Source organism: Sylvia atricapilla, chromosome 18, assembly GCF_009819655.1.
Source record: "Sylvia atricapilla isolate bSylAtr1 chromosome 18, bSylAtr1.pri, whole genome shotgun sequence".
Lineage (NCBI taxonomy): Eukaryota > Metazoa > Chordata > Aves > Passeriformes > Sylviidae > Sylvia > Sylvia atricapilla.
In genome coordinates, this window is record NC_089157.1 from 11081966 (window position 1) to 11107086 (window position 25121).

The 25121-nt window shown below is 42.0% G+C and overlaps 1 protein-coding gene across 1 annotated transcript in view; it reads left to right on the plus strand.

The window, feature by feature from the left end:
- The first annotated feature begins 294 nt into the window (after nt 1-294).
- The window catches only part of BPTF (bromodomain PHD finger transcription factor), a 53393-nt gene continuing 28566 nt past the window's right edge, over nt 295-25121 (plus strand). The window contains 7 exon segments of the mRNA XM_066332356.1: nt 295-1131; nt 13045-13867; nt 20175-20398; nt 20553-20753; nt 21246-21434; nt 23919-24083; nt 24259-24434. Coding sequence (XP_066188453.1) covers nt 489-1131; nt 13045-13867; nt 20175-20398; nt 20553-20753; nt 21246-21434; nt 23919-24083; nt 24259-24434 — 2421 coding nt within the window. The 5' untranslated portion in view covers nt 295-488.

The window sequence follows — 25121 nt, forward strand, 5'->3', positions numbered from 1 at the left end:
GTGTCGGTGCCGGGTTCGGTGCCGGGCTCGGTGTCGGTGCCGGGCTCGGTGTCGGTGCCGGTGCCGGGCTCGGTGTCGGTGCCGGGCTCGGTGTCAGTGCCGGGCTCGCTGTCGGTGTCGCTGCCGGGTCCTCCGGCGGTCGCGGGGCCGCCCCGTCGCGGCGCTCCCCTCACGGCGGCGGCGGGCGCGCCCCCTGGCGGCGGCGGCGGGCGCGGCGGTCACGTGAGGCGCTCGGGGCCTGCTGCCGCTTCCCCCAGTCAGCGCGGAGCGGCCGAGGCGCAGGCGGGGAACAAGATGGCGGCCGGCGGCGATCCGGAGCGGGGCGCCGGCGATTCGCGTTGAGCCGCGGCCCGCTCGGCCCGGCCCCCCCCCGCCCCGGCCCCGCGCCCTCCGCGGGCCGCGGAGCTCGCCCGTAGCCGCCTGTCCGGACTCCGAGCGCCCTCCCGAGCCGCCCTTCCCCTCCCTTCCCCCTCGGCCAGCGCCCAGCGATGCGGGGCCGGCGCGGCAGGCCGCCCAAGCAGCAGCAGCCGGCGGCGGCCGCCGCTCCGGCGAGCGCCCCGGCCCCGGCGGGCCCCATCGGCGGGCTGCGCTCCCGGCAGCGCGGCAGCAGCCGCGGCAGGTGGGCGGCCGCGGCCCAGGCGGAGACGGCGGGGCCCAAGCAGAAGGGAGCCGCCGCTGCCCAGGCCTCGCCGCCCGCCGCCGCCTCGCCCAGGGGGGGCGGCAAGAGGAAGGCGGGCGGCGGCGGCGGCGGCACCCCCGGCGGGGGAGGCAGCGGCGGTAAGGGCAGGGGCAGGGCCGGGGCCGCGGGAGCAGGGGGAGGAGGAGGAGGCGCAGGAGGCAGCTGCAACAGCCAAGGCAGGGCTGCCTCGTCCAGGAGGAGCATCAGCAAAGTGGTGTACGACGATCATGAGAGCGAGGAGGAGGAGGAGGAGAGCATGGTGTCCGAGGAGGAGGAGGAGGAGGGAGACCCCGAGGATAACCAGGACTCCGAGGAGGAAGAAGAGGAGGAGATAATGGAGGAGGAGGACGACGACGACTCCGACTACCCCGAAGAGATGGAGGATGAAGACGACGCCAGTTATTGCACTGAGAGCAGCTTCAGGAGCCACAGCACCTACAGCAGCACCCCAGGTAGAGAGTCCGTGGGCGAACCCACGCGAGCCGAGCGCGCCCCACACGCTCCCTGTGGGTCGGCAGATACGCTCCGCGCTCGGATGGGAGAGATGCGCTGCCGGGGACGGGGCTGTGCACATAACCCCGGGGAGCACCGGGGGATGCTCACAAACCATCCCCGAGAGGAGCGGGGAGGGCGGGCGGCGCTGGCTGCAGCAAGGGGATGCTCTGCCGATATTCCTGGGGAACCTGGTGGCCGCAGAAAGGCGCGATCCGCCAGGACGTGCCGCAAACAATGTCAGAAGTGGTGCGGAGCATTCGCTTTAAATATAAAAACAAGGGGAAGGAGAGGCATGCCTTGCGAAGGGATCTTTTCGATTAAATACGGGAAGGGCTGGCTTGTGCCTGCAGATACAACTTGATGGTGAAAGGAAAGGAAGCGCATGTGAGTTGAGGTGGCTTAAAAAACCAAAAACCTGCGAACACGGAGAATTTTCAGGCTCTTGCGATCAGAGCTATAACTGGATCCAAGATTTACTGGCTTTAAAACAAAAGTAGCTTTCCAAGGAGGGAAATTAGGTGCATTGTTCAAAATGGAGATTGCATTGTTGGAGTTTGGGGAAAAGTGCACAGGGCCTCATTGCAAGGATGTCAACCCAGTTTAACACAAAGATTCAAAGGTGGAGGTTGAGTCGGAGGTCTTACATTTAAATACCGCGGTTATCTTAAGATATGGTAACCTATAAAACTCACGTTGGGGTTAAAATTCATTAAACGTATTTGTGATTTTTTTTCCTTTTTTTTTAATTCTAGTGGAAAATTTAGGAAATTTTTAAGGCCTGCATTTATGTTTGTCCTTAATTGGTTCATTCACCAAGCTTCAAAAATTCTTTTATTTAAACTTGAGCACTTTGGATTTATTTGAACTCGTTCTAGAATGGAGTTCAATCTTAGAATTTATTTTTTTTTTTAAACTCTCTGAATCAGGAGAGTACTTCAACTTCTCGACAGCCTGGTATGATTTGGGCTGTAGGATGGCAGGCACCGCTGCTGTTCCAGTGTCTGGCCAGTTTGGAAGGGGGGAGGAACAGGTTGTTGGTGTGAACGCATTGCATCTTAATTAAAAAAGGAATGTAGTTCCGAGTAGTTAGCTGATGGCTTTTTAAAGGGAGGAAGTACTGGCTGCTAAATGTGTCATTTGTTTTTATTTTGGTGAGTTAATGGTATCAGCTCATTCTGTGACTTCATGATAGTACTTTAAAAAGCTCTGTGTGTTTGTCTATATATTTTTTTTAAAACTTATATCCATATGCTCCAGAACCTAAATGAATCACAATAAGTACATACATTACTAAATTTATTTAGAGATAATTTTTAAAAGATGTTAGTTTACCTGTCGAAGGAATGTGCTGCAATCAAATTGATTTTTTTTTTAGTAAAGATTGATATCTGGCTTCACAGAAGAAAAAAAGCTCTAATGTACTCTCCTGACTTTTAACTCTCTATTTTCTGCTTAGTTCTAATAACTTTCATTTTCATTACTTTTTTGGGAGTGCTTATGTCAGGGAAATAATATTTTTATGATTTTAACTGGCTAGGTCAGGATAATATTTTTTACATGAGCATCCAGGTTTAGAATGAGTTCTGCAGAGAATGGGTGTATGCCATTTTCCAAATGTGCTAAGTGTTTTGGCAAATCAGAAGGCAGCTCTCTGTGCATTGTTGTACAAGCAGAGACAGGTTTTATGTGGTATTTAGGTGTATCAGAAACCACGTTGATAATTTATCTGTTTATTTCTCACTTGGTCAGGATGATTTCAGTTAACTTTCTTAACAGACGTATAAACGTAAGCATTTTTATCCTTAGGTTCTTTTTCTCCGTACTGAGTTGTTGATAGTTAAGACGTTTGTGGTGTTATTTTGGCAGTTTACTGGTGGTTCTCATTAAGAGTTCAGCGTTTGTCTGAAGGTCTCTCTCCTACACTGCTCTTGTCCTTCTGCAAAGGAAGTACCAACTTTTCATTCCAGCAGCTCACCGTGGACCAGCACCTGCTTTGGGCTGTGCAGGGGTGGCACTGATGGAATTCCAAGTGTTGTCAGGATTTAACTGAGGAGAGCAGCGCTGCTGGGCAGGGCAGAGCTGTGTCCCATCAGTGTCTGGAGCAGGGCAGAGCTGTGTCCCATCAGTGTCTCTGTGTCTGGAGCAGGGCAGAGCTGTGTCCCATCAGTGTCTCTGTGTCTGGAGCAGGGTTTGTGTCCCATCAGTGTCTCTGTGCCTGGAGCAGGGCAGAGCTGTGTCCCATCAGTGTCTGGAGCAGGGCAGAGCAGGGTTTGTGTCCCATCAGTGTCTCTGTGTCTGGAGCAGGGCAGGGCTGTGTCCCATCAGTGTCTCTGTGTCTGGAGCAGGGCAGAGCAGAGCAGGGTTGTGTCCCATCAGTGTCTCTGTGTCTGGAGCAGGGCAGGGTTTGTGTCCCATCAGTGTCTCTGTGTCTGGAGCAGGGCAGGGTTTGTGTCCCATCAGTGTCTGTGTGCCTGGAGCAGGGCAGAGCAGAGCAGGGTTTGTGTCCCATCAGTGTCTCTGTCTGGAGCAGGGCAGAGCAGAGCAGGGTTTGTGTCCCATCAGTGTCTCTGTGTCTGGAGCAGGGCAGGGCAGGGCTGTGTCCCATCAATATCTCTGTTAGAGTTTGGGGGTTGTGTCCCATCAATATCTCTGTTATAGTTATAGTTTGGGGGTTGTGTCCCATCAATATCTCTGTTATAGTTCTATCTGCCCTGCTCTGACCTCTGGAGCAGGGCAGAGCAGGGCAGGGCTGTGTCTCTGCTGTCCTCAGGGGCTCCAGAGCTCTTGGAGCTCCAGAGTTGTCCTTAGCTGTGTTTAGATCCAGGGGAGGGGTTATTTCATGTCCTTGTCTTGGAGCCAGGCGAATGTAACACAGTGACCAAGTTCCTGAGCTGCAGGGCTCCGAGGAGCGTCTCCTCCCTTGGCTCCGGGTGGCTCCTGACAGAACTGTGCAGGGTTTTTAGCAGAAGAGATGATGAACCATCCTTGTCCCTTTACCTTCCCTCGGTGAGTGCAGCCTGAGTTACAGCCACTTTCAGGATGTGCTCTGAGGGGCTCAGGAGTGGTTTTGAGAGCAGGGTATTGAATAATTGCCATCCAGTCAAAGTCTCCTGCCAGCCAAGCTTTTACACGTGAATCACATCCCACTTACATGGGGGATGGACTTCATTCAGTCTCTTCTAACTTAGCATTGAACAATGAATTAAAGATTACAGAGCAGTGTCTCTGGCCAAGCAAGCCTCAGGTTTTGTGCTCTCATGGGGAGCTTATGATTTATCTTGAACTTAGATGTAGGAGTGCTTTCTACTATAATATGATAGTAAAAATTATTATTATTATTATATAAAATAATATTATTAATGATTTAAAGAAGCAGAACCTTAGAAAAGATAAAATGTCTTTAATATACCACTTAGTCATGGTACACTAAAAACATACTTTGTGAATAACAATTTTTTTTTATTATTATTCTTTTGAATGTGCTTTTGGTAGAGGGATTTTGCATGTGTGTAATGTCCCTTCCCTCTCACCCCTGTGCATCCCCAGCAGGTGGATGAACTGTTGGGAGAGGTATCCTGTATATCTTGTATCACTAAGCATTTTTTGCCATTCCCTGTCCACTTGAGGATTGTCACTGTTGCATTATAGTTACTAAGTATTATTCATATGTTGCAGAATTTTGAGAGAAGGGTTTAATCAGGATGCCTCGAAGTCCTTAATGTTTTGTTTATTGATTTTTCTTCATTAGAAAACTGGTTTTAGGAAGAGCTATACATCTGGATTTCAGCAGAGATTATCATCAGTCTGTCAAACAAACAAATACACAACACTGGAGTTGGGAGACAAAATATTTATTTTAAAAATACATGAAGTAATACTTTTAGTTGGATTTTACTTGTCTGAGCATTTGCAGGGATTGACCATTGCTTCTCTTAACCAGTTATTTCACAGTGTGCTTTTCTACTCAGAGTGAAGGAATTTAGCTGGGAACCAGGTGCTGCATTTGGTGTGTGTGTGTAGTAATTTTTCCTCTGAACACGTTTTCATGCTCTTGAAGAATTGTGTGAGTGGAGACACTGAGATATGACATTAAGATATGCAGCCTCTTTTGTCTGCCGTGGGAGAAGATTTACCAGCCTCCCAAACATCTTACCTGCGGTCCCCTCTTCTCCACATTAAACTGGCATGCTCTTGTTTTACCAATTAGTGATCTGCCCTTTGGTTTGTGCTCTGGAGGGAAGGATCACCGGTCTCAGGCCAGTCCTGAAAAATGTAGGAGATGATTCTTCACAAAGAACTTGTGTAGAAGGCCAGAGGAGTAAATCTGAGGGTGATCCTGCTGCATTGACTTGTAAATTGGCAGCTTATCTGAAGGGAGCTTTGTCAGTCACCTCAGAAGCTCTGAGCAGCAAATACCTGGCCCTTATCAAAGTATCTGTGTAGTGAAAGGTAGTGGGCTGCTGATGACTTTATCCAGCAAACTTTTTCTGGGTGTGCAGGAAAATTCTGTAAGTGCTCACTGTGTTGCATAGAAACAGGTGTAGGGTGAATAAATGTGGATTTTAGTGGGTTGGGGCTGGCTCTCAGGCCTCACTAACTTCTTAAATTAGTTACAGCTTATTCTGAGTGTGTCCCAAGAAATTGTCTAACAGTTCCTGGCAATAATTTTGTTGGTGCTACCTGTGGGTTTTGTTGTTGGGTTTTTTTCTTTGCCAGAGTTCTAGGCACAAAAGGGTTGTGCCTCTGTGTCCTCCTCAGACTGATCTCACCTGCTGCATGTCTTGCATTTGCATTAGTTATCCAAATTCAACTGGTTCCATAGAACATTGGAGGGGTTGTATTCCTGGCTCCTGAGGGAGTGCTGATGGCCATAATGTTGGGAAATTCAATTCTTATTTTAAATCAGTCAAGAACCCTCATTTGATTTAAAAGTGTACTGCTTTTGGTGTGCAAACTGAAAAAAAAAAAAAAAAAAAGGCAGCCAAAAGTTTTACAGTTTTAGAAGAACATAAAGATTTACTTTTGTACAAGACAAGGCAGGAGTCAGACTTTCCTTAGGAACATGTGTGAGAATTTGTGTGATGTGAGTGCACTCAGGATCTAGCCTAATAATCAGTGATTTTTTATTTTGTGTTTCAACTTCCAAAGCTCTTTTGGAAGGTGCTTGGAATGCCTCATTTTTAATGTTAGTTTAGTTTATAAGTTTTATTTATGGCTGATTTTTTCTTTTCTCCAGACTAAATAAATAAATTCGGGTTAGGTGTGATTACTGCAGAGTAATATTCAAATTGAAACTGCATCTACAAGTAGTTCCAAATGCATCTTATTATTTCAGATTTTTTTTCTCGAAGAGAATATTTGACTTGTGAATATTAGAAACATGATTATCATGTTGGCATTTTTAAAAGGGAAGAAAGTGTTTTGTAAAAGTCAAAGCCTTTAATTTTAGCCCATCCAAAGAAAAGGATTTAGATTTTTCTATTTTGGCACTGCTTTTCATAATATATTCTTATTTTATGTTAAACCCATTCATATTACTGCTGTTTTTTCTTTGGTGGAAGCAGAGCAAATGTTCTCCCAAGAGGTTGACTTTTAATTAAAGAACCAGTTTGGATATTGCTGTGGCAAACATGCAGCTCTACCCAGTTTCTGCATTCTGCTGTGAAAGGAAGGAAAGAACATCAGAAAAAGGTTCTTTTACACATTTTCAACTGTTTGCAGTTTTCTCAGTGACACCTAACAAAAACTCATGTGTTACTGAGGCGTGCCTGGTGCAGAGCAATAATATGGGACAGCAAATGTGTGTTCATTCAAACCAAACCAAAACAGGAGGGTCTCAGGGAGTTTGAGGGCAGGGAAAAGGCAAAGTTTCCAGGAGGAAGGAAGATGTAGGAGAGGCACCTTCCCTCAGGAGTGCTCTTGCTCCCAGGACATCGTATATAACTGCCAGCTGGTCTTTATGGTGAAAAGTTTGTGCAGTGACTCATGGTCTGGAAAACAAAACCAGCCCAGTTCTACTTTACTAAAGATGGACTTTCATGTAAGAGTCGTGTGGTTGGACTTGGCTTGTGGAACTTGAAGCCAAAATTTAAACTTTTTTTGAGGGGGGTGGAAAATTGAAAGTCTTTTGTGGGGTCAGTTAGTGCAGTGTGACCGGAGGGGTGGGGGTCTGTTCTCTGTTTTCCCTCTCCTGTGACACGTTGCTGGAGTTTCTGAAGCTCCTGGGTCTCTTTTCTCTCCCCAATGCTCCCACCAAGCTCATCCTCTCCATGGCAACTGTGAGCAGGAGCTCTGAGCCAGAGCCCAGGTGCTGAGAAATGATGAGGAAGAGAAAGTTCTGAGAACTGAAATGAGACCACTGGTGAATTTTCAGATCAAGAGAGACTGGAAGCAGTGTTTGTTTTTTAGGCCAGACCAATGCAGCCACCACGGTGTCCCTGCCAGAGCCCAGACAGTGCTTCTGGCAGAATATTTGTTTTGTAGGACCATCCACTAGTCTACCTGAAATCTGAAATATTTTGGGCTGAGATGAGAGTCTGTGTTTGCTGGAGGAGAGGGATATTTAACATCAGTGAGACAGGGCAAAACTGGATTTTTGTGGGTTTTCTTAGCCTGCATGTGGATGGGGGTTGAATAGAACTGAAGCTGAAGAGCATCAAAGTCATATTTAGTGGTGATACAGTCTTTCTGTATTCTGGACACTGATGTCTGTAGTTAATTCAGATACTCTGTTTCCATTAACCAGCAGATGTGTTAAAGATGGCTAAAGTAGTTTAAATTCTCTATTTGTCTGTGGTAAAGAGTAGATGTGACTTTCCCTTTTCTTCTTGCAGTCCGTGAATGAAAATGGAGATAAGTTTTTTTGGTCTTTTTAAACTCTTTTTAATTTCTAAATTCTGAAAGGGTCAGTATTTGAACCAAGTTGGTTGAATAGATACAAATGAAAAAAATAAAGCAGTGCTTTGAGTTTTTAAAGTAAATTCTGGTTTTGGGTGTTCAGACTGTTTCTTGTTTTATTTCAAATACCATTAGTGTGTTTGCTTAAATTTGTAAAATAAATTATTTTAGCAGATTATCCTAAGTGTAGACTACAATTATCAGTATCTGTAATTAAATGTGCCATGGGAATAGAATTGTTTACTCTTTAATCTTAATTACAGGCAGCTCTTCAACTAGAGAATTTCAAACAGGGCCAGGTAACCACTGCAGACTGCTTTAGCACTTGGAAGAGGCAACCACGGAGGAGTTGCCATTTAAAAGAAGCTTATGTTAGATAGAAATGTAGTGCACCAACACTCCAGGGGATCTGGACCCTGTCAATAGCCCAGGAGGCTATTGGCAAATCGATTTTTTTCCACCAAATAAAGCTGTGGAATTTGAGTGCTGTAGAAGTGGACATTTCCTGCCTTTGTGCTGCCTCAAACTTGAAGGTGAAATTTGATTCAGAGACTTGGTTAACTTGCAGAAACGATCTCAGAAGTATCTAATTTGCATGTAATAAAACTGGAGTATGTTTTGGGAAACTTCAGTGTGGGTAAATAGAGAGTAGTTTTCTTGAATTTAGAGTAGTTACGTGACAATTCAGTTTGAAGTCTGGTCAGTCTGGTGGTGGTGCTTAAAGGAGAAGTAAGTTGCCAGTGCACCTGCTCTGCAGCCCTCTTGATGCTTTTGGAGTTAAAACAGTACACACTGCAATTTCTGTCTGAAACTAAAATTCTCTGTGGGGCCCAAATCCTTGACAAATGACAAGTAAAAAAAAAAAAAAAAGATTGTCCAACCCTAGTATCTCTAAAGTAATTTAAGCTAAAATGTTTGAAGTGGCCAGAGTTCTTTGTTGGACGGTGGGTTTTTGTGTCTGCCACTGAAGGTTGAATTTAAATATTGGCCCACTTTCCTCATGGAAGAGATTGTTCTCGAAAGAGAAGAGCTTGAAAAATTGTACGTGCTCATTGTAGGGAGACATTTTTCAGCATTTGAGGGGTGTTTTTGCGTGTGTGTGTGAGGCACAGTTGGGTAAACATGGACTGTGATCTTCAGAAACCCTCACACAGGAGGTGGAACTGCTCCAAAGCAGGGCGAGCTGTGTGGGTTGTCAGCACACTGAAAAATCAGCACTGAAGAAAGGTTAGCCACCCAACCAGGAAAATACCAACATTTCTGCTCAGAAAAGAGACTTGTTGTACTTTGGCACCATTATATCATGTTCCATTGACCTGCACTTTTAATTTCAGTTCAGCAGCCGCTTGCAGTGCTTCAAGATTTATGAGCACCTTGGCAGAGAATGTCCATCCTTTTCACTGGAGATTTTTAGAGTGCTTGGGTTTGTTACTTTGGGCTTTTGAGGGTTTTTTTAAAGGCACCTGAGTATTTCTTGAGATGACAGGTGATGTACTGGCCAGTAATACATTTAAGCACAAATTGCTTGGAATTTCTGAATTTCCAAACCACACTTTGTGACTCTGTCCTCAACTTCAAATTCTCTTCAACCCCAGTGCAGAGAATATTAATAACAAGTTGAAAGCGAAATTGGAAAGAAAAAAAAAGGCATTAAAAAAGATTTTAAATGCTGTGCCATCAAGTCATTAAAAAAAAAAATACAGTTTCTTTCGAAAATATTCTGCATCCTTGAATACTTGCCTTTTTTAGCTCTGGAAACCAGTTTATATTTAGTTGAGAATTGTTCAGAGCAGTTCAGTGTCCGAAAAGAGAAATTATTTGTGCTCTGGAGCTGTGATGTGTGGTTCCCAGTGTGGGTGGGGAGTGTCAAGGTGCATAATAATGTAATGTGCTGCAACTGTGAGGCCTAACACAAACGAAGCACACATTTTATAATGCAGTCTGCTTTTCCTATTGTCTGTTTTATTATTGCTTCTGAAATTCCTGTTCTCTATACCAAAGCAAACATGACAATACATAAATTGATTTAAGTAGGAGATGGAATTGTGTGACTAATGCTTGCACCGAAGTACAGTTCTCTATTATGCTGTTATGACACATTTATATCCTGATAACACATTGCTTCTAGATCTCTGGTTGTACCAATGTGCTTCCTTTGTAAGAGGAAGTGTTAGAGGTTAACTTCTTCAGAACACATCAGGAATGCCTTGTTTTAGAGTCCTGGGGTTTAGTCCCCTATTAATTTCATGTGACAAATACACAAGTGGCCTGAAGTTGCATAGGTGGATGTTTAGTTTATCTGTTTGGAAGGGTTTTTTGCTGAAGGGTGATAAGGCACTGGGACAGGCTGCTCAGGAAGGTGGTGTAGGTCACCACCCCTGGAGGTGTCCTGACATGTGGATGTGTCACTTGAGAACGTGGTGGTGGGGCTGAGATGGTTGGACTTGATCTTGAAGGTGTTTCCAACCTTGATGGTTTTGTGATTCCATACCATAATTATCTCGTGTGAAGGAGACATCAGCAAAATTGCTATTTGGAGTCTGGTTTTTTCCAGCAGTGGTCCTTCACTCTGGTTTATTTTTGTCTGAAATTACTGGGGGGATTTGTCAGGTCTCATTAATTCAGGTAGAGCAGGGTTAACGTCCCTGCTGCTCTCTATTTGAAGGGCTGTTTTATGGCTTTACTGTGTGACAGACACATTTTTCTGCTGCAGAAATCATCCTGGTTGATGGCTCTGCTGGCCTTTGTGGTATTTGGCCTCTGTGAGGGCCATCAGTGATTCCAGAGTCTCTGTTCTGTGCTGGTGGTGTTGTCCTGCAGGGCCAACCAGGACCCCAAAGTAGTTTATTGTGTGAGAGTCTCCTTTTGCTTTGGGGTCTTTTAATTAAACCAGCTGTGGTTTATGTATATATGATTTTGGATCATGGTAATAGAAAAGTTGAGTTTAATCTAGAGAGCACTCGCTGTGTGCCTGGCTGTGGAGCTCCTTTGTCTTTGTGTGTTTGCCATGATTAAACATTTTCCACTGATTAGTGCAGAGGCATGTTGGAAGACAGTCATAGGAGCATTCCTTCATTTTCCACAGTCAGAACTCTAACTTCACTAAACTTGGAAAGTTATTTTTACCCACAGATGAGGTTGACTTGTTACTTCTGTAATGGAAACATCTTGCAGTTCATCTTCTGTATTGTTTGGGTGTGTAATTTGTTGTCTAAGATTTCATTCTTTAACATTAGAAAGGAGAACTGTGTCTGGTGCCTTCTTGCCATACCAGTCTAAGGGCTGATTTCTTTTTCTGGAATCATTTGTTGCGTATCAAGATGTTTCTTTGAGATAGTTTTTCTTTCTGGTAACTTTTTTTCCCCCTTTTCAGTGCATTAATGTTTTAATGATGGTGATCAGGTTCAGCAGGATCTGCCTTAGGAGGTTTTCTCCCACATTAGACTTATTTTCTGTATTTCTGGGAGTATCCAAGGGAGTAGGGTGTGTTGAACAAATGCCACAGAGATCCATTTCCATTTAATGGTAACATCCATGCTGACTGGAACTCACTTTCTCTCCTAATTTCCTAGAACCAGTTTTTGGGGAGGTCTGTTACGTGCAGAATTTGGTTAAGAGATTGTGAATGTGAATCTTAAAATTCCAGACTATTGGTTGTGTCACTCCTCAGTGTCAGAACACACAAAATTTAATACATGTCCCATTTTAATGAGGTGTCTGTGGGAAATGGCTGCTGTGGATAGCTGCAGTTTTTCTTTGGATTTTCTCTGTGCATCCTGCTGACACTTGTCTCTGGACAGTGGATAATTTTGAAATTTAGTTGTTGACCAGAATATTAGTAGGCTTAGTAAGAGGATCTAAAACTGGTTTTCATCTCAGTTCTTGGATTAATCCTAGGTGATGTTTTATGGGATGTTTTATGATGTCTTATGTTTTATGAGATTTTTTTAAACTTGTTTTTTTCTATAGAGGGAAGTCAGTTTAATGAGTCCATCTAAAACTTTGAACTGATAGCTGAGAAATAGTTGCATGTAGCTGGTTATTTTGATAGAAGATTAAAATAGTTCATCTGTCAGGTAGTGTCGTTTACAAAAACTTTCCTGTTTTGTTTTTCCTTTTGCTTGGCATCAAGGATGGTGGAATCCAAGGGAAGGAAGTGTAGCATCTTATCTGAATTGGCAGCTGAGACTGAATAAATTATGCTCGCTGTCTTTTCTTTTAGATAGTAAAACAGCTTTTTAGATTATCTTTTATTGGCAAAACTTTGTCCTTCTCTAATTTTGCCTCCTCATTCTGTGGCTCTGGCTCCTGTTTTATTGAAGCATTGAGGATAGGTTTTTGTTTGTTTTGAGAAACTGAGAATTTTTGAAATATTTCCGTAAAACATCACATTTACCTTCTAGCCTTGGTTTGTAGGTAGTCAGGAGAAATATTCTAGTTAGAAAGCAGTGAGCAGCGTGCTTTAGGTGCCCTTTTGTATTAATTTGGTTGAAATTGATCTCCTAAAACATCTGCTGGAAATGAGCTTTCCTGGATGCCCTTGCTATACAGGAGAATAACTTGCAATCATTAATACCAAATATCTGTTTGGAGCTTGATGTTTAAACTAGTCATGCTGAATAAAAATGAGAAAAAATACTATTTTGGCTGCAGGGAAATGTCTTTCTTTTTAAGTAGTTTAAACAATTACATTTCTAGGTTTCATTTTAAAGCTTCAGTAGATGTATATTGTATGGGAATTGCAATTCCTGTATGTGTCTAAAGCAAAACTTCAGATATCTTGTGTCATATTTTCATACTGTTAGTTAAAGTATGAGATGGTTAGCTGAGTTAACACATTTATATAACTGTGAAGCTTGTGAAGCCTTAATTTGCATTAGTTCAGAACGTTAACACAGTGATTGATGATAGATCTTTAAACATGTGTTGACCCGTGAAACAGCAGAATTCTTACTGTTGTTTTTTTATTCCAGGTAGGAGAAGACAAAGAGCACATCGTCCTCGTTCTCCAATACTGGAAGAAAAAGATATCCCACCCTTGGAGTTCCCTAAATCCTCAGAGGACTTAATGGTGCCTAGTGAGCATATAATGAATGTTATTGCCATCTATGAGGTACTAAGGAACTTTGGCACTGTTTTGCGCCTCTCTCCTTTTCGTTTTGAGGACTTCTGTGCAGCTCTGGTAAGTCAAGAGCAGTGCACACTTATGGCAGAGATGCATATAGTGCTGTTAAAAGCAGTTTTACGTGAAGAAGACACTTCAAATACTACCTTTGGACCCGCTGACCTCAAAGATAGCGTTAATTCCACTTTGTATTTCATAGATGGAATGACGTGGCCAGAGGTCCTGCGGGTATATTGTGAGAGTGACAAGGAATACCATCATGTTCTTCCTTACCAAGAGACTGAGGACTATCCTTATGGACCAGTAGAGAATAAAATCAAAGTCCTGCAGTTCTTAGTGGATCAGTTCCTTACCACAAACATTGCGCGTGAGGAGCTAATGTCAGAAGGTGTCATTCAGTACGATGATCACTGTAGGGTCTGTCACAAACTCGGGGATTTGCTTTGCTGTGAGACTTGCTCGGCCGTTTACCACCTGGAGTGTGTGAAGCCCCCTCTGGAGGAGGTGCCCGAGGACGAGTGGCAGTGCGAGGTGTGCGTGGCACACAAGGTGCCTGGAGTGACTGACTGTGTGGCTGAAATCCAAAAAAACAAACCCTACATCCGCCACGAGCCCATCGGCTACGACAGGCACCGGCGGAAATACTGGTTCCTCAACAGGAGGATCATCATGTAAGTCAGCTCGTCGTTTCTCAGCACTGCTGGGGGTTTAAATTGCTGTTTTCACCTTCAGATCCTTCCTTCTTTCTGCATGAGGCTGCTGCTGGCTGTTGTGTAAGGAGATCGCTAAAGACCGTGTCAATAATCCATATTAATCAAAAATGAATATTCTCATAATCTATAGATAAAAAGGACATAAAAACAAGGCCTCAGGCTTAATATTGATGTACCTAAAACACTTGAATGTGACGAAAAGAAAGGGAATATTAATGATAACCTCCCAGTTTCTTGTGGAAGTGACTGGAGAGGAGTTTGATTCTTTTTTCAATCACGTGGTGTTAGGGCAGTACCTGTGGTCTGTCACCTGCTCGAGCAGTGTTTGGCTGGCCAGGGTCTGGCACTATTTTGATGCTCTGCCTTTGAAGCTGAAACTTTCAGAGCTGCTCAAAGGGATTCACTGTTACTAGAAATGCACAAAATATTGCATTGAACATTGTTCTGTAGTGCAGAGAAAGTCACCAGAGCAAGTCATGCTTGTCTTTGAGGGAGGTATTGTGTGTGTTTCACTCAATTCCATGTTACTGATTGGTCTCAAGATACAAATGTACCTCAAAATATTAATAGGAATCAAATCCTTGCTTGTGAAGGCATTGTGGCCTGGATTTTACCTGAAGAGTTGAATCTGAAATCCTTTTTTCCCAGGAAAATGGCTAAAGATTGGTTTTCTCATAAAAGACTGTTCTTATCTAATTGTTCTCATAATGGAGGAGAAAAAAAATATTTAAGTGAAATCAGTGCTATTGTTAAATTAGGAGAAATAGAGATTTTAGAAGAGCTCTGAAAACACAGAAACACAGTTTTCCATTCAGTGTTCTGGAGAAAATAAACCACAGCTGGGTACCTTAACAGAATTTCATACAAAGCAGGTTACAGTGAATGTGTAAGACAGTAGCCAGCATGTTTAAAAGGGGCTGTGAGGTCTGCTGGGAATGTAACATCTTGCAAAGAAGACACTTCTGAGGGCTCCTGGTACTCCTTTAAAATGTGGGGCTGTTTCTCTGGGGTATTGTCAGCTGATGGTTGAAGTATTAATTATCTCCGCTCTGTTTCCTGTGTTCTTCTTTCATATTTGTAAAAAAAAAAGAGTCCATGTTTGATCTTTTTTAGTTTCTCTGGGTTATAAATGTCACAGTAGTGCCAAGTAACCTTGCAAAGGATGCAGGGAGTCTTTTATATTCTTTTTTTCCCCCTATATCTATGCTGTGTGTTTATACTGAAGTCACATGCTCCACAGTCAGGGGTGGATCATTCAGGGGCTTCAGCAGGATGTGATGGGCACCTGAAGCTGTTCATATCCCAATTATTGCTTCATGCAGAATTTCCCACCTTTTGTTTTCAGAAAATGTGTTGAAATCTTGATTTTCAGCAACAAAAGGCCTGTTTGTGAAGGACACATAGCTGGGATTATTTTGGCTCTAGTTACTTGTGCTTTAATAACTTATGGTTTCCTCTGCCTTGTTTTCGTATCTTTCCCCTCAAAACTCTTGAGGAAAAGGCTGCTGGAAAGATGGGTTTGTCTTCACTGCCCTCCTGTACTGGCAGAGATCTGGGGATTAACATTAAAAAATCCAGATCACTCAGGAGTTGATTTTGAGATAAATGGGCAAACTTTGTTTCCTCTCTGTTTGTAGCCAGTTAGGTAATTATTTTTAACTGAACTTGATCTGTGAAACAATGTTCTTTTCCCGGTGAAGTGGATGTTCACAAGGTTTGGATATAGACAGTACTTCAACATATTTATAACTAAAATGAATCATGCAGGTGCTTCGTGAGCCTTTGAAATCTGCACATGTGAGACTTGTTTCTTTCTTGCACACTGGTAGTCATTTTAACTGCACTCGGAAGAGACATCTTCAAAAGTTAAATGTATTGAGTTTTTAAAACCAGTATTTTGCATTCCTTTCAGGTGTTCTCTGCTCAAATTATTTCATAAGGGGGCAAAATACTACACAACTTAATTCTAGAGAAATGCAACTTTAATAACTCTCACAGACATTGAACTCTGTGCTTACAGTTTTTAAGTTCAGTAAGCGTGCTGTGTTACAAACCCAACTTTTTGCATATATTTACTTATTTATCTGTTTATACACACTGAACAGGAGCAAACCACACCTGGTGTCTTGGATAACTGAAGGGTAATTCAAGGGATAACTGCCAAATGCTAAACCCTGAGATCTGTGAAATTGTATTATTCTATCAACTTTGTTAAAATGAATAGAGTGTATTCCCCAATGCCATGTGATCAAATGCATCAGAGGAAACTAATAGATCTAAAAATAATCTGCACAAATACCGAGTTGAAATCCTGCCCAGGAGGATTAGAGAACTGAAATCCTAAATTCTTGGTGGTTTTGTTTCTCAAAAGGGTTTTTAGGGCTCTTTACTTCTTCTCCTCTCTTCCCCTTTAAATGTCATAAATCCAACCTACTGATGGTTTTCCTACCTTTTAAAGGGTTTTCTAGACTTGTTCCCTGATACTTTTATTTCCATCACTTGTGTTTTTTAAGCTCATCATTGTGGGTTTGTTTCTCTTTTCCACCTCTTCTGTTTCACAAAGATGGAAAAGTAGACACTGAAGGAGTCTCCTCATGAACAAATATCAACAAGATTAAAACAAAAAACAGGCCAAGAGCAAATTAATTCCTGACATTTTCGTTTCAAGCCGTTTACAAATTAAGGATGATGCCTCTGGGTCAGTTGCATTTGTTTTACTTGTGAAGATTATTTCTGCAAGTTATTAACTCAGGAAATTTGGGACTTAGACTTGCATTGTGTTTGTGAACTGCTACTGTGTTTTAACAAGTTTATCTTTATAGCAATACTGAAATGCTTTTGGATTTATCAATTATCTGTGAAAGAAGATAATGAAACACTGGCTTTCATTTTGATAGCAAAAATAGGACACACATTATTATTCCTGGATTGTATGGATCTTCCTCGACAGTCAAAAGCAGTTTCAGCTTTTTTTTCTGCAAGATTTGTCATGCTGTTTATGTTCTTAGGGGGTCCTCCTCTATTTTCTCCAGTTAATTAACAAGGGGTTGGGTCTTCATTTGAACAGATTGCTTTAAACAATTTCCTGAATTCTTCAGGTTCCAACTGCATCATCACAGAATTCAGGAAGTATCTGCTACTACTAGTACTAAATATTTTGTGATCACCTTACTTGAAAGTTTCGAGTATCTTCTCTGTTGCTTTTATCAGTCTTTAAACTTGTCTCTGCAGCCTGCCAGTGAATAGCTCCTGTCAGCCAAGAAGGCTGAAAGAGGTAGGAAATAGTCATGTGATTCTTTTCTCCCTCCTTGGCCTCACATATTGTGTGTGAGTCAGCTGAGTCCCCTGGAGTCTCTGCAGACCTGTCCAGCACCAGGCTGGCAAATCTGGACTGTCAGAGAAAAACATGGGGTTTTTCTGGTCCTTGTGCAGCCTTGCATCTTTCCTTGGTTTTATGACAGCCCCTCTGATTTCTTCAGAGGGTGAAAGTCGTGTCCCTTTAGTAAACACAAAAAGGATGTTAAGGGAATGTTAGCTGGGATTATATAATTGCTAATTTAAGTCTTATCTAAGTTGGCCCAAATGGATTGCGTGGAATGATTTCTGCTGTGTGCTCCAAGTCTTCCCCTGGCACACATCTGAATCTTGGAAAGAAGTCTGGCCAGAGATGAGTTTGGTGTGAGCACACAGAACAACCAGTTTGTGCCGCTTCACATTCTGTCTGTGCTTTTTCAGGAGAAAACTCTTTAATTCCTGAAGTTCTCTTGAGACAGTCTTCATTGAAAACAAACTTTATGCTCAAGCCCTGATGTAAATGAAGCAGAGGGGTATTGAAATACCCTTGGATAACCTCACTGTCTGTTTCACCTTACTGGTGCTGAAGGCTTTTGCTTGAGTTATCCAGGGAAACTGAAAACAGCAGTGAATTGTTTTTCAGTCCAGTGGAACCTAGACCAGAAAGGGCTGACAGGGAGGGAAAAGCCAGCTGCTGCTTGGGATGCTCAGGTGACACACACACTCACCCTGGCTGCGTTAGTGCAGCTGCAGCAGTCTCAGGTTTGCTGAATGGGGGGAGAAACATGAAAGTAAGAAAACACTTGAATGATCACCGTCAAAATAGAAGCAATGTGTACAAGCTGCTTGTCTGGCAGATGGATGCAGGCACAGCCTTTCCTCGTGGAGAGATGAGAATATATTGTCACACTTGATCTCAAAGGTCTTTTCCAGCTGAAGTGACTCTCTGATTCTATATGAAGTGTATATTCTATGTTGTTGTATATCTAGGTCATGTAAGAGGATGTATAAATGGCATTATCTCTCTAGCAAATAATGCTGTAACAGCTACAAAATGAAAGGTTCAGGTTCCCTTCTGGGTCAGTTAAGAAATAGAGTAATAACAGCATCGTATTCTACAGTCATGTTTGTCTGGAGCACAGCACCCTTACAGCTGCTGCTCTGCCAGGGTCCTGCACTTGCCATTTCCCTTGGACACTTGCCAGAGAAAGCTCAGAAGCCACCCATTCCCTGTCCTATCTAGTGAAATTTTATTTCATCCTTCTATTTCCTCTCACTGTGTAAAGCCCTATTCTTGCATTCTCATCTCTCCTTCCATCTGGGTCTTTGGGTACTTGCCTTTATCTTCCTCCTCAGTGGCTTTTGTTCACCACCGGTAATGGAAGTGCTCTCATTCCTATTGTTGTTAGTAAATAACTCTTGGTTTAGAGGAAACATGATTTAAACAGTCATTTTATTTAACATGGGAGTTTACAGGCCTAGAATATTCCATAGAGTCAAATGACTGTCAGCGTTCAGCTGTTACATTTTGGTGTGTTGTATGTGACAGCCTTCCTGAAATGAGCTTGTTCCTGAGAAACTTGTCAAACTTACCAGGTTGGCATGGTTAAAACTAATGGAATGCTGGCAGTTTAGAAGAATAAATGGGTAAAGCAGAATTAGTTGCTTTTCATGAGCAAAGACCTTTATGAGAGAGATGCTGGTTTCTTTGTGATACACCAGGTTTTATCATCAAAGCCAAATGTTTTGTAATAATGGTTGTGACAAGTCAGTAGCTGAATTTTGTGTAATACTGCCGTTATTAACTTCACAACCACCTTATTTCAGTAGTGTTCTGGTTGAGTTGCAGATATTAATTGTTTCACAAATACAGGGTGGGAGGCAGTAAATCAACAACGATCAAGTTCCCTTAAGGTTGTTTGTCTTTCTGAAACCCTGAGGCCAATTTGTGTCATTTTTAGTTGTATAAACTACAGGAAGGGAACCAGCAGAGAGGAACCTGCAACAAACCCCAGAAGGGCAGATCTTTGAGATTTACAGTCAGCTTCCCATTGCTGCCAGCACTCTGGGTTAGGGCTCCCAGTGAGCCACACAGGCTGCAGGGCTGGAACTGGGGCTGCAGGTGCAGCAGTAGTTTGTCTCCTTTGCCAGGTCAAGGCCAGGGCAGTCAGTGGCACCCACACTGTGTGGGGAGATGCTGTGGAAATAAATGAGTGGACAGCCTGGATCTGGCTGCTGCTGCTGCTATTCCACAGGATGGATCAAGCCAAGGTGAAATCCAGCAGCTGCAGAACCACTTGGAGCTTTCTCCCTGTGCTCTGCAGCCTCCAGGAGAAGCCTGTGACCTGGGGAATTGATGGAGGAGCTCCCTTGGATCTGCAGCTCTGCTGAGGTGCTGTTGGCACCAGTAATTCTGGCCTCATGGGGTCATGGAGTACTGCACATTAAAAATGTGGAAATCCTTTGAGCTTTTCAAAGACATTGTATTATGACTCATCCCTTACTGGTACTCTCACAGGTGGATATTGTAGGATGCCAATATAAAATATTTTATGAATGTGACATACTATACTTTGAATTTTCTAACTGTGTTTTTTTTTCCCCCAAATATGCTGTCAGAAACTACCATTAAGGATTCTGGACTTACACAAATTATTTCAGACTTAGTAGTAAATTACTGGTTACAGAAATATAATGAGAATAAACCTTGTTGTCAGATCGGACAAACCAGTTTTAAGGAGACTTCAAAGCTTTCCTGAGGAAGTTGTCATGAGAGCTGAGGGGATGAAGAAAGGGAAGGAAAGAAGAAAGGAATATTGGTATTAAACTGGGTGCATGTGAGCAATAGGGTTTGTTTATTCACACTCAGGTACTGACATTTTGTAGTGCTGTGCAGAAAGCAGGCTCATAGCAATTTTTGTCATTTATCCAGATACTTTAAAATCAATAATTTTTTTAAATACTGCTACAGAGAGGAAGATTCAGAAAGTGAGAAGGACAAGAAAATCTGGTACTACAGCACAAAGATCCAGCTGGCAGAATTAATTGAATGCCTGGACAAGGATTACTGGGAAGCTGACCTATGCAAAACCCTGGAGGAGATGCGTGAAGAAGTTCATCGGCACATGGATGTGACAGAAGACCTCACAAACAAAGCAAGGGGCAACAACAAGTCTTTCCTTTCTGCAGCAAATGGTAGGAATATTTTGTGTAATGGGACTAGATGCTGCACTTTGAATCCAATCTAGTTTATCTTACACCAGAAGCAGGATTTATGTCGTGTTATTTGTGCTCCGTGACTCTGTGGGTGGTTTGTTGTTTCGTGCTGACAGCATGCTTTATGTTGTAGATGAGATTTTGGACATTATCAGAGCAAGAAAAGGAGAAATAGTGGAAGATAAAAACACAGGAGATGAGGAAGCAGAAAAGGCCAAAAGTGATGGTGATAATGACCAGATAGATGCTGAGAGAGACAAGGAGGAATCTGGAGACCAGGATAAAACTGAGGAAACACACAGTGAGCAAGATGTGGAAAAAGAGAAAACAGAAGGTAAAGAAACTGACTGTGCTTTAACAGCTCCTTTTGAGTGAAGTGAACCCCATATTTCTTTAAGTGTTAATGCAATACTTTCGTTGTAAGATTCTCCAAGATATTTCTGTAATAGGTGATATTTGTCAGTTTCTTTGTGCTTGTGTATTGGAATTGTTCTTAAATAATTTCACCCATTTCCCTACTTCTGTACAGCTGGCTCCTGGATATCCTGGCTTGAGGTACAGGTGTCACTTACAGGTTGTGATCAACATGTTTGTAGTAAGCCACATTACAGAATTTTTAACTTTTTCCTGCTCACAACTGGTTTGTTCTTTGATTCTGAGACAATACCATCTCATAGGGGAAAAAAAAAAAGGAAAAGAAAAAGCTCACTCTTTTTCAGCATTATCAAACAAAGCTGCTGAAGCTGCTTTCTATGGATGATGCCAGATGACATCCTAAAGCATAATAAAGAACATCCCTAAAGTTTTGTTGTGCATTTTACTGTAGAGGCAACAGTCGTTGGGGATAAAAGTAACTCTGTGACCTCAAGCACTGATGACAACACCACAAATCCTTCTGCAGGAGAGAATAGTTGCTCTGAAGGGAAGGACGCAGTGGGGTGTCAGTCAGAAACCCTTGAGAGCAACAACGTGGCAGAGAAGAAGGTGGCATCAGAGCTCCCTCTGGAACTCTCAGGTACAGAAGGCACTGTCACCAATGCCTCTGTAATTTGGGGAATCTGTTTTTCTCTCTGATTTGTCCACTAAAACCATTCCCAGCATATATCACTCATGCTGTTTGCTTGCAGTGCCATCCTTTACTGCTACGTTGTCATTATTAACATTTCAAAGTTAATTTTCTTGAAACTAGTGCTTGAAATTTGTGGTCTTCCATGACATTAGCATTTGTTTCCATGCCTTCCAAAGACAACTATGGCTAAACTTTTTATTTTCTGTTTTCTGTATATTTTATTTTTCCATAGTGATCCGTAATGATTGTTAGCGTCCTCTCAAAGTTTATTTCAAATCTAATTTGCTGCTGCCTCGTTTATTATTTTAACCTCTCATTTACTGTGTAAATTACTAACAAAGCATTTTCATTCACGTGAATAAACCATTGCACTGAAATGTCAAGAGTAAAATTGTCATGCTGGAAATTTTAAACAGATTTCAGACTTGTAAGCACAAGGGTTATTGTATTTTAACATGTTTTGTTCTGCTGTGTCAGTGACTCAAAGGTAATAATATACACTGTTTAAAACCAGACAAACTTACTTTTGCTTTAGGAATAAGTGGGAGTTGATTAGGTGTAACATAAACTATGAGTGTACTATTCTAGAATTACTTTACATTACATTTAGAATTATAGTCTGTTACAGCATTTACTACATAACCAAATGTTGTTCTGAACAGCTGATCACCGTTAAAACAATCAGGATTTTATTCTCAGCTTTTTTCTCAGTTCTCAAAAATCTAAACATGAAGATATTCGATGTGTTATGTTTTAAAAAGGGGCAGTAAATATTTTCTCTCCTGCAGAAATAGTTCTCCAGGCAGTCACTGTCTGCAGCTTCTCAACTTAGGAAAGTCAGTGCATCCAAAACTTGTAATAAACTTTCTGAACAGGAGAACAAAATGAAAACTAAGATTAATCTGTAATCTGCAAGCCTCATAATATGCTTTTTAAGTACAGAAAAAGTTCTCATGTATGAGACAAAGACTATATATTTTAGATACACGACCAAATATTTTTGCCAGTTCTCCTATTTTTATTCCCTTTTTAAGTTAAAATAAGTGTGTAGAGGTTTAATGGAAAGGATCCACATAGTATAATTTTGTTTCAGACAACTTAATGGGTTTGTATTTTATTTTAAAGATTCACTTACATATTGATCATTATTTATTATGCTTTCACAAGTACTTTTCTCCTTCCGAAGCTTCTACGTGAGTTATAAATCAGTGGGCTTTTTTTAGTAGGAAAGTTTGTGTGGAGAGGGTTTTTCCTCATGTCTAATTCACTATATTCACAGCAGTGTTTATATTCTCACTATGAAATTTCGGTTCAAGCCTCTCAGAGAGAGAGAGAGAGAGAGACTGAACCAGGATCAGTGAGGCAATTACCCCCAAAAGAGGGGAGAAATACGAGTAAAATGCAGAGGTAGATGAGAATGTCTGTTAAATGGATCAAACAGTGCTGGTTACCTATTTGGCACTGTCAGAAATGGAGATGCCCTCAAATTACGGATCCTCTAAGAATTCCAGAATATTTACCTTCTCCATCCTTCTGCGAGGAGTGAATATTTCACTATGAAAAGGTTTTGTTCTGTCACTTTTCTTAACAACATCAGAATGTCTGATGCTTTGGAAGAATTCTAGAATTCTAGGCAGATCTTCTAGAATTTAAACAGCTGAACTGTCTCCCTTTGGCACTGAGCCCAGAAGACATTGCTGGGTTTGCTGTTTCGAGGGGCTGGGGCTTGTTCCTGCTGGAGGGATTTATTTCCAGGTAGCTGCAATTCAGTCGGTATTTAGTCAAAAATCCCTGCTGGCAGCACAACAGGTGAGGTGACAACAAAATTCAGAGATGTCAAGACACAGTAAGAAGGGCAGCTGAGGACCAGGAACCCGTTTGAAGCCACAGCAAGGCCCATCAGATCAGCAAGGGGCTGATGTTTTAAGTGCTCTGATATTTAGAGTGGTGCCAATGGAACAGAAATCTGTGGGATTCCTGAGAATTAAGGTGCTGAGGAAGAGACAGTAAAAGCCTCCATGGAAAACAGACTGAAAATTGTGTGCTCTGAGGAACAGCTAAAGCACAAGGAAATGAAAAGAGAAAATCAGATGTTTCAGGAAGACCAAATTTTATGAATTCTAAATGCAAAACGGTCTCAGGGTTATCTGTGTGTGCATCTATAGAAAAAAATTGTCTTGGATGAAATAAAAATATATTTTAAATACAGTTATGAAATTCAGTTTTTCAAAGATGTAGAAGTTGAAACTGCTTGAAACAGAACAAAAAAATACTTTATTGGATACAGTGTTCTGAAGGGAATTAATATTTTATGTGTTTCCCTCCAATCCAGCGAAACATGTTCCTCTGCCTCTTTCTGATGAAAACTTTAAAAAGTTGCTTTTATCCAATTCAAAAGAAAAAACTAAAACTGAAGTTGTTCTTTTGTAGAAGAAACTGGTCAGATGATCCCCAGCAGTGGTTCTGCTGCACCTCCACAGGCAGATGTTGAGAACAGCAGTGGCAGCGAGCTGGGCTCTGGCCAGAATGATTCCATTAGGACTCTTGATGATGCTGAAAATGCAGAGAGGGGATCCCAGGCTTCAGAGGACATAGGTAATAATAATAATAATGATAGTAATAATAATAAGGATAAAGATTACTTTACTCCAACTTCCATTTTATGCATCTTTTCTTTTCATGAAACTTTGTTTTGTTAGTAACTTCCATACATCAATAGGAAACTTCCAATTCTGAAGTTTGTTTTGAAAGCCTTTTTATTCCTGGGCAGGAGAGAAATCCAACGGTGACAGAAGTGACTCTCCAGGTGCAGGGAAAGGCACGCCAGGCTCCACACGGATGCTCACCAGACTGAGAAATCCAGATAGCAAACTGAGCCAGATGAAAAGCCAGCAGGTTGCTGCTGCAGCAAATGAAGCAAATAAGTTGTATAAAGAAACCAGAGAGGTTTGTGTACATCTTGGAAAACTTAACTACAAAAAAATTGTTCTGGAAAAATGATAATTTCTTTAAATGATACTAGATTTTATTGAGAAGTTTTAAAAAGTTATTTTTTCAGGCAATGGAGGTACTTTTAAAAAAGAGGCAATAATAATAAATGAGCAAATGGTGAAATTGTATATCACAGCAAGCTTTTTTTCCCCCCTTCTCCTTTGCTCTTGCTCTCTTGGGTGCTCTCTACAAAGTGATATGATAGTGACCCAGTGCACTGGTATAATTGTTTTGTTTGACTGGGTGGTTTGTTGTTTTGGTTCAGTTATTTTTAAGTAGCCTGGTTGATCCAGGAAGGAAGTGTTTGGACTTCTTTGCAGTTAATTGTCTCCATACTATTTGGTGTATCAAATTTATTTTTGTTACCTGATTTTCCTTGTAAGTTCATGCATTTATTCACAAACAAATGAGTCCAGTGATGTTATCCCTGCCATGTTTTCAAAGTGCAGGGTGTTTGTTTGCTAAGCTGCGTGTCTGAATTCTGTGATGTACCCAGGAGGGAGTTCACAGAGACCTTACCTGAGTTTAGTGAAGCTGCTTTCCCAAAGCTCTCTCCTTCCACAGGCACAGTCAGAGCAGCACAACAGGTTCCTGTTTGGTCTGAGGAGCCTACATGGTGATTTTTTAATGTTAAAGTCCATC